The sequence below is a fragment of the Talpa occidentalis genome, unplaced genomic scaffold (assembly GCF_014898055.3).
Source record: "Talpa occidentalis isolate TD23 unplaced genomic scaffold, MPIMG_talOcc4v2.1 talOcc4.6, whole genome shotgun sequence".
Taxonomy (NCBI): Eukaryota; Metazoa; Chordata; class Mammalia; order Eulipotyphla; family Talpidae; genus Talpa; species Talpa occidentalis.
In genome coordinates, this window is record NW_023604972.1 from 60,378,678 (window position 1) to 60,388,944 (window position 10,267).

Here is a 10,267-nt window from a genome sequence, read left to right on the forward strand (position 1 = left end):
TGTCTCTAGTTTCCTTTTATTTCCACACATAACTATAAACTCAAATTTAAAAAAAGATTTATCTCTGGGACCTCCCTGATGGTGCAAGGGGTTAAGATGCAACCTATGAAGCTATCCATGGCCACTGCAGCATGAGTTCAAATCCCCAGCCAGGGAGATACCCACATGACGCAGCAGACCTCTCCTGACTCGTCCGCTGCTCCCCTCAGCAGTGTATTTCAGTCAGTCTGCCTGTTCTGCTCCCCGTTCTTACTGGTGAATCCTCTCATCACCCACACCTCTGGCCTGTACCCCAGTTCTTGTATGCATGAATAAAATAAATCTTTAAAAATAAAATAATAGTTATTTCTTCAGAGATGACTAAACTTTTCCTTTAATCTACTCAATGTTAACCTCACTACCTAGTTTCTTTAAATAGGCAAATACCCCAAAGGTTTCAAAGTCATTTAAACAGTATTCATGCATAGACTAAGCAAGCAACTGTGATGCTGTGATTACACATGTGTGTGATACCTAACACAGTGCCAGAAATTGCAACAAGGGGTTGATGCTTTGAGTCAAGTCACAATTTCTTTCTATTTTTTTATTAAATTGCAGTGACATTGGCTTACATTATTGTTGGTTTTTTGGAAGAACAGGATCCCCACCTCAGGTATCATCACCGTAGTGAACTCAACACCAAATCACCCATAGTTCACCATAGTCCATTGTGCTCCCTTTCCTCATTGTTCTAAACTCCCACCACCCACTTCAGCTATGGATGTTTCAGTCATAGTCAGCATTTAAGGGTTAGATTTTAAGCTTGTCTTTACCTAAACTTTAATGTGGTTTCTTTAAAAAAAAATCATTTATTACTTATACATACAAGAACTGGGGTACAGGCCAGAGGTGTGGGGGTGAGAGGATTCACCAGAGACAGAGTGAGGAACAGAACAGGCAGAATGACTAAATACTCTGGCGAGGGGAGCAGCAAGTGCTGCTGTGCCATGTGGGTAGCTCCCTGGCCGGGGATTGAACTCGTACTTTCAGCGGCTGCAGACAGCCTCATAGGTTGCATCTTAACCCCTTGCACCCCCAGGGAGGCCCTTAGTTTGGTTTCTTTATGTTCCACATCTAAGTGGCACCATATGTTTACTTGGAGGGAGAAATGAGAAAAGGGAATGAAAATCAGATAAATTTGAGAAATGACAAATTAATACAAGTTTTCTTGTCTGCAGGTCTTCCTAGAGCCTTTAATAGGGTGGTTTTCAAAGTTAGTGACTATGGAACCCTTTTCTTGGAGAAGCCTTAGGAACCAGTGGCCCATAGAACACATTTTTGGAATTTCTGGAAAAGTAAATGAATTTATCTGAAATAAAGGCTAGAATAAGGGTAAAAGATAATCTATAATTATTCATCATTCTTTTAATAAATTTGATTACTCAAACTAACATTCCTTTTTCAGCAACGCTTGCTCTGAAGAAACAGAACTTGTTAAAGCAGTAATTCCCCAAATAATCCAAGGCTCAGGGACAAGTGTCAAACCCAATGTGGGTTTACATATTCTAACTGTAATTATTATAACTCAAACCAAAACCTCTTAGACAAAACGTGGTTCTATCCTCTTATCTTTTTTAAAAAAGATTTATTTATTTATCCATACAAGAACTGGGGTACAGGCCAGAGGTGTGGGCAGTGAGAGGATTCACCAGAGACAGAGTGGGGAGCAGAACAGGCAGATGACTGAAATACACTGCTGAGGGGAGCAGCAGGCGAGTCAGGAGAGGTCTACTGAGCCATGTGGGTAGCTGCCTGATCAGAGAACAAATTTGTGCTGCAGTGGCTGCGAGTAGCTTCATAGGTTGCGTCTTAACCCCCTGTGCCAGCAGGGAGGCCCTATCCTCTTATCTTGATGAATAGAGTGTCATGATCCCTAGTAAGCCAGCTTTGAGTTTCCAGCTGGTGACTGGCTGGGTGGCACACACTGAAACAGCCTCTGGCCAACTTTCTCAGCTCTCCCCTGCACAGTGAGGGTGGCACACAGTGTGCGCACTGAGCTGGCGTGTGCTTGCTCTTGTCTACAAACACTGTCCTAAATTTCTATCTCCCCATGGCTGTCCACATCAGCTCTTAGGAGAAAACCTGGAAACAGGCCTTCGTGGGACATAGACAGTCCTTGAGCTGTTTGGGCAGAAAATTCTAAAAATCTGTGAGGATGGTGCACTCTACCATGCCCGTGGCCTTGGCCCTGGTCATCCTGCCTGTAAGAAGGGACTCACCTTCAGGAGGGCCAGAGCTAGGGAGGTTTCCTTTAGAGCCTAAAGTGCACTTAGAATTGACAACAAAAACTCTAGAGAAAAACATACTTTAAAAAGCTACAGGCTTTGCAGCCGCTCCGAGACTGGGAGTGGGAGAGGGGGCAAGGAAAAAGAAAAGGGGTATTTCTTATTTGAATTTAACTAATTCTGAAAGACTCTGGTCAACTTTTCCTCACATTCTCCGAGGTAAGATTCTTTTCCTTTTGGCAATAAAAGGGAAACTAGATCCATTGTGTGTAAAACCAAAAATGATGTATTGTGTCAACTTCGAACTTGTCCCAAGGCTTTCTCCCATACGGTGTTAAATAATAGAAGTCTTTTTTAATTGAATTTCTTTATGTAGCATATGCTGGGTGACATTATGCCAGCATCTTGCTTTAAACAGAAAAACGTTCTTTGTAAAAGCCTTAAGATCCAGAGTATCACTCTGTTTGTAGGGAAGGAACACAGAACTGTAGCAGCTTGAAACCACATAAAAACAGTCCTCTAAAGTGTAAATGTAAAATCACATTGCAACAAATGTTTGGTGGGGGGACAGTGGTGGATATTTCAAATTGTAGAATAAAAACAAAGGAAAAAGAGAATGGAAGTGGGGGAGGAGAAGAAAGAGCGGGGGGAGCGTTGTGGCACAACTCTGTAGAATCAAAGCAATAACATGTTGAGTGTTCCAGAATTCCATCTGCAGGCTAAGCCACAAATAAATTCACTTCCCTTCATAGTCACCATCCCTTGGAGGTGGGATTATAAATGGATGTTATAAATGGAGGCAGTTACTACGTCTGCAATAACAAGTGATTGTATCCTTTACCCCAAGGATCCTGGAGCTTCAGCAAAATGGTGACATGGACATCCTGAAGCACAAGTGGTGGCCGAAGAATGGCCAATGCGACCTGTACTCCTCAGTGGACACAAAGCAGAAAGGAGGTGCACTGGATATAAAGAGCTTTGCAGGGGTGTTTTGTATCCTGGCAGCTGGAATTGTCCTCTCCTGCTTCATAGCCATGCTGGAGACGTGGTGGAACAAGAGGAAAGGCTCCCGGGTTCCATCAAAAGAGGTACTTGATTGAGGGCTTGGCACTAATTAAGGCACCAAGATGCTATTTATCCAGGGAGGATAATCACGAGGAGGTGGATAATGGGTGTGGGTGTTCCTTGCTTTTCTATCTTTGAAAACTGAAAATAAATTTGTGAAATGGCAAAATTGGGATGACTGATACCATTTCCACTTTAAAACAGTCCCAGTAAATGTAGAGGAGACCATAGTATTGGGAGGTTTAACGATTCCATGTGCCATAAAGCCTTGAAAATTTTCCTAAATCTCAGGATAAACTTAATTCAGTGATTTTTTTTAAAGGCTGTGATTCCCTTGACCAGCCCACAAAGATACTTATTATTTTGCTTCAATTGGTTGTTTAACTTGTAGGTAAATTACATGTGTCTTTAAGATTTGGTCTAAGAAATGCAATATTATATAAAATAATCCAAATTTTCTCTTTACTGCCAGTGACTTCTTCCTGTATGTACATCAATAAAAGTGTTCATGTTTTGTAGCACTGGAAGGACCCAGACTTAACAAGTATACACAGTGGAATCACCTAGAATTCAAATTTCTCTTTAACTCTTGAGTCAGCCTAACTCCAGGGCCACATTAATTTTTTGTTCTAAAGATATAAAAGAATAATTGCAGAGCTCCACATAATATCTCGTTTAAGGTGACTTGTGCCTTGTATTTTTCAAAAATTTAAAACTGTCAAAGAAAACTGAAACTAAACTATTTGATTCATGGATTTTTATCTCCACTGGAACAAAAAGGTGATTTTTTTTTTAATAATGAATGAGATTATATTTACGAAAGCTTTGCAAATTGAAGTAAAAAGAAATACTGAATTTGCTGAATGATTTGATTTGCTTTATAGTTCTAAAGAAGGACAATTTTATACCTTCTGTAACTAGACACTGGTTAACTGATGCTTACAGCAAATCCTGAGAGGATCTGCTTTAAAGCACAAATAAAAATGACTTCTCATTATTTCCATATGAATTTTTGCATGTTAATGTATTCTTTCAAAAAGATGGCTTTCTACTAAAATAGTCTAAAGACTCTTTTCTACCACCTTCTATGCAGTTGATCAGCATTATTTATAAGGAAAAGCTTGGGTTAGCAAAGATGCATCTTGATTTTCTACCTGTCTGAAGTATCATACATTTGAAATTAGTGGAATATAAACTAAAAATTAATCAGATTTTATTGTAGTGTTTTCTTCATGGAATAAGCTTTTGCAATCTCTAGCTACACTGATTTAATGCAAACTACCACATTAATGCAACATTATAGCTGAGACTTCACATTCTCAAAAATCCAAAAATTAAGTACTCCCCAAGCTCCTTATATTTTGAATTACTACATATAATATTAAATTTTGAATTATTACATCTGTTGATAGATGACTACATTATAGTTGCTGTGGGAACCATAAAATTTTGTTTCTCAACCCTCTAAACTCTCAGTGATAATATTGTATTAATGGCTATTTTTTATTGGATCTTATAAGGAAAAGGAAAAACAGTGATGCACATCAAAATATTTTTCATGGAGGAACACAATGAAAAAATAAATATACTCCATTCTAACTCATGATAGCTAATCCAGATCTTATGAACAGATATCTTCTCATTTTATGATTAATAGGTATTTTAAATCCCTATACTTAACTTACTGAATTTAGCTATAAATAAGACTAAAAAAGAGACAAGTTTATTTTATCCCAGTTTTATTTTTCAAGTACTGAGCTTTATTGCTCACTTTTGGTGAAAATTCTAAGGGATATTTGAATTGGTTGCACCTCCAGAAGACTGCGGTTTTGCTTTCTTCTTTATTAAATACCTGCTTACTGAGACTCCATTTAGCTTAGCTGCAAGCCTCTTTGATTTAGAGGTCATTTAGCATAAACCTGATCCTAAACTAAATCTGTCTTCGTCATGTCCATGATTTGAGTCTCTAAAGGTACCACTGACCTCACAATATTGCTTCATTCAGGTACCAGATAAGTTGAGTGTAGGAATCGCTCCATTAGATATCAGTTCTCTTGTATTGAATGTCACTCTCTCTAAAAATCTCACACATCTCTGACCTAAAGATAAATAACACTTTAACAGTCACTAACACTTCGATGTGAATAGCATGTGGTATCACTTACCTCCAAGAATAGAACATTAAGGTTAGGAGTGGATGGAAAGGAAAAAATCCAACTTTGTGGAATGAGACACCCTTGAAAGGAAGAAGTATGTGTAAAGAAGAGGTAGAAATGGGTGGGAATGAGTTGCAAAAGCCGTACTTTTAATTGATCCATTTTTGCCTGGGTCTGTCCCAGCTCATAAGGAGTGGCAATCACCAATCTACTGCTTCCATATTTTTGTAGTGCATGTAAGATGTGCCCAGTTTAGAACTTTTACTGTAAGAAAAATATTAAGTGTAGATAACCTTTTCTCAGAATCATATTGGTACCCACAGAACTAGCTCATATTAGGTACTCAATAAATATTTGGTAAATGATTAAACCCCAAAGTTCAGTTAATTACATTATCATGTTGCTGAACTACTTTTTTTTTTTTTTTTTAACCATGGAAGCTAGTACTGATGAGAACCTTATCTTCTTTTTCTTCATCTCCAGGATGACAAGGAAATTGACCTGGAGCACCTCCATAGACGTGTAAATAGCTTGTGCACAGATGACGACAGCCCCCATAAACAGTTTTCCACCTCGTCAATTGACTTGACCCCTCTGGACATTGACACTTTGCCAACACGACAAGCACTGGAGCAAATCAGTGATTTCAGGAACACTCATATTACCACCACAACCTTTATCCCAGAGCAGATCCAGACTCTTAGCCGCACACTCTCAGCTAAAGCTGCCTCTGGTTTCGCTTTTGGCAATGTGCCTGAGCACAGAACTGGCCCTTTTAGGCACAGGGCACCTAACGGGGGATTTTTCAGAAGCCCTATAAAAACAATGTCATCTATTCCTTATCAACCAACTCCTACCCTTGGGCTTAATCTGGGTAATGATCCAGACCGAGGCACCTCCATTTGAACAACAAACAAAATCTCTTCACTGTTTCTTTTGTAGGACTCCCTTTGCAAGGAGCAACTGTAATATTGTGGGACTAACATGGATGTAACTTTTTTTAAATCAAGATTATTAGTCACAATTTCCAGTTCCTTCTCCCCATTTCTCCTTCTCCTCCATTTCTTTCTCTTTTTCCTTCTCTCCCTATCCATTTCCCTCCACTTTTTTGCATTACTCAATTTGTTCCCCCAGAATATAGTATACTAGGATCCTATTAGTCTGCTTTTCATATACTGTACTTCAAGTATAGGAAATGTGCACTGAGTATACTAAGAGTATATGCAGGATTAATTTTACATAAAGGCCTCATATGTAACATTTCTCTTTTTAAAAATATAATTGCAATAACTTCAGTCTTTTTACATTCTTCTGCTGCATCCATACAATGCTCCACTGCTGTCGAGTGTCCTTTAACTGTGGACCAAAGGCAACCCCTGCAGTGTTAATAAAATAATTTAAAGACCATTCAGGCCACATAATATGAGAATGCAATTTTGTAGGATTACAAAAAAAGCCATTAATATGCCAGTCAAGACTACAGTTAAAACTACTCTTGCACTGCAACAGTGCATATGACCTTTATGTGATTGTACAGTATTAAAAGTTTTTTCTTATGTACAGTAAACTTTATCATATGGCAGAAGCCTCTATTGTGTTAAATAAATTAGTATCTCATATATATACATATATATGCACCTATATAATGTGTATATATATTAAAAGGCGGCCATTGCTATTGCAATTCATTTAATAAAGCTTTAGTTAAAAAAATGAGTATTGTATACAGGAACTATGTATAGCGCAGGGGGTCTTTTCAGTTAGAAAAGGCAGGTTGCTTTAATGTTATTCTGACTCGCATTGTTTGCCAACAGAGAATATTTTATAATTTTGTTATTAAAACATCCAGGGCAATTTAATATTTGTTCCTAGATGTAACCCATTTGAATAAGTTTTTGTTTGTTATTCAGCAGTGTATAAAGCTAACCTTAATAACTTTACTTTTAAGTAATTATCTAAATGGAAAATGCTATTAGCTACAACAGCACATAGAGCTCTAGAAGAGTTTAAACATAGATAATTGAAGGTTAATAAATTCTCTTCCAAAGCAGAAAGCCAGTCAGTTCAACTATTGTTGGGAAGAAGTGGAAGCCCTTAAGATATATTGATGTGGCCTTAATTATTGTCATACATTATCCTAAAGAAGAAAATAGAATAACCATACTGGGCTCTAAAACCTAACTCCCTGGTTTGTTCGATTCTATTCGAAGGAGCTATGTATTTTTTTATATTAGTGCCAATTGTATAGAAGGATGACAGCAAAAACAGTGCCTCTTTGTGCACAACCCTTTTCAAGTAGCATTCTTACCTGTTAGAAATGTAGGATGAACTTTGTTTGTAATCCTTAAATTAAAACGTGGTTAGTAGGAAGCAAGAACTTATCCTGTGTTTTTACGCAGCCATACACTTATTTTAATCTACTTCATTCTGTGGCTAGGATTGATATAGGAATCAACCTATGTGATTTGCTTTAGGAAAAGTTAAAAGGTATATTCTTAAGGTATATTATATTTTGATGCTAATTCTGTTCTGGGGAGCATCTTGTACTGTCACTGTTTTTGTACTAAATCTTCAACTATTGTCTACTGTGTAAGGCAGAAAAATATCTTATCATGCAAAAACCATTTTGTTTCCAGGGTAACAAGTACCTAAGTGCATGCACAACTTGTTTTCCCTTGTAACATTCATGATCTCATTCACAACTCTGATTTTAAAACAAACAAAAAAAAATCTTTACAACAAGCTATGTAGGGACATACCAGATGTTGCAGTGATTTTAGCTATAAACAAACTGTTAACCATGTACAATATTCAAAATAGGCCTATTTTGATGTATTGCCTATTATACAAATACACAAACACTTTTTTGGAGGCCTCAGTTATGAGTGGCAGAGCTTTCTGTGTATAATTTGTCTAAATAATTTGTCTAATAAAAATGTTTTCTAAACTTGCTCTCATCCCATTGAAGTCATAACTATAACAATTTGAGTATGCTTACTCTCACAGATCAAACCCAATTTTTCTAAAAATTTACCTCAAGTTAACTAAAGCATAAGTTGTAGTAGAACCATGCCAAAATGAGTGTTTCTCTACAAAACACAATACTAAGTGATGTCCTACACCAATGAAAGACTCCTTTTTGCTACTTTAGATTATTTGAACCAAAAACATACCTATTTTTCTCTGTGGATATTTTTTGGGAGAGCCTTTTCCTGTTTCATGTAGACAGTGTGATTATTATAATAAGAGCATAGTGAGGGCTTATTGCATAAAAAAGAAAATTGAGGGCAATTCTTAAACTTAGGATTTATTTATTCATAATTTTTGCTTTTAGAGAAATATTCATCATACTGAACCTATTAATTTGAAAACTAATTGACTAGGATTATTTCTAATACAGTTTTACTTTCTGTACTTGAACAACAATATTTCACTTGTCTAGTAGTTAACTCAGTAGATGTATATCTGAAAATATATTTTATTTAGATTAAAATTTCTGCTATTCTAACATTCCATTTTTTTTAAGTTTTAAAAGTTGGAGACAGGAAGAAATATAGAGATCCAGACTATTTTCTTCATCTTGCAAATAAGGGAGCATAATATGCTAAGAAACTGATACTTGACCAAATGTTTAATAATCTAAGACTTTAAACTGGGTCAGGAGGGTTTGGTACATTGCTTCTGCCCACCACTCCTCTTGCCAAGCCTACACTGCAAATCCCTAAGAACCTTCCTTTCTCCTCTGGGGACAGAGAGAGCATCTGAATCAGCTGCTCCTTTTACACATTAGAAAGTAAGCACCTCTGCCTCCTTTTCCAAGGTCATAGCTGCTGCAAAACTCAGGCCAGATGCTGTCTCTGTGAGCAATGTTTCCTTTAAACCGTTTTTTGCTTGTGTCACACCATTTATACTGGTCTTGCTATTTCAAATCACGACAAAATATCTTATATTCATATACTTTTATTCTACTGAGATGTCGAATTTATTCCTTTGGTGAATCATTAAGAGAACTGGTTGTCAGAATTTATGCACAGATTTTGATTTAATCACACATAGAAAATTGTAAGATCTCTTTCTTCTTCATATATACCAAGCTGCAGACAATTTGTTGTTGTCTTAGTTATGTTATTTTTCAACTCTTTTAGTTTGGGATTGGTTGTCAACTGAATAAATACTTTTGAAAAATAGGCTTTGATGAATGATACTTTGCTTTGTCAATTAAAAAGGAAAAAAAGAAAAGATCCATTTACCCTACATAATGCTTGCTAAGCCTCACAAATGGTAACAAATTATTAATATTTTACAATCGGAATCTTGAAATGGTGAAACACAATCTAGATTTGAGTATAGTAAATAAAGCAGAGCTAAGAAATTTTGATGATAGAGTTTTGTTTTTAAATATACTCATGACAACTTGATCAAATACAATGGATTCACTAAAAACTGCCTTCTTTCTATAGCATTTGATTTCTGAAAAAAAAAAAAATTCTATATCCAGGATCCTATGACCAGATATTAAAGGACTAACATATATAAAGGACTAACAATTATGGCATAATAATTACTTCACCACATTTTAGTAGGCATTCTCCCATCAGGTAACATACATGAGCTCCCTGCAATAGAAATTATTTACCAGATATGTCAGATCAAAAAATAATGCTTCTTATATTTGATAGATTTAATTCAGTTCTATTAGTGTTTATTGAAAACATATTATTCAAAAACCACTGCACTAAATAGTTTTTCACGGCAAAACATGTTATCTTGAAGGTATGTATA

The 10,267-nt window shown here is 36.4% G+C and overlaps 1 protein-coding gene across 1 annotated transcript in view; it reads left to right on the top strand.

Moving 5' to 3' along the window:
* GRID2 (glutamate ionotropic receptor delta type subunit 2) overlaps positions 1 to 9,709 on the top strand; it is a 1,708,541-nt gene extending 1,698,832 nt beyond the window's left edge. The window contains exons 15-16 of the mRNA XM_037529328.2: positions 3,112 to 3,352; positions 5,969 to 9,709. Coding sequence (XP_037385225.2) covers positions 3,112 to 3,352; positions 5,969 to 6,391 — 664 coding nt within the window. The 3' untranslated portion in view covers positions 6,392 to 9,709. The remainder of the gene's footprint in view (positions 1 to 3,111; positions 3,353 to 5,968) is intronic.
* The last annotated feature ends 558 nt before the right edge of the window (positions 9,710 to 10,267 follow it).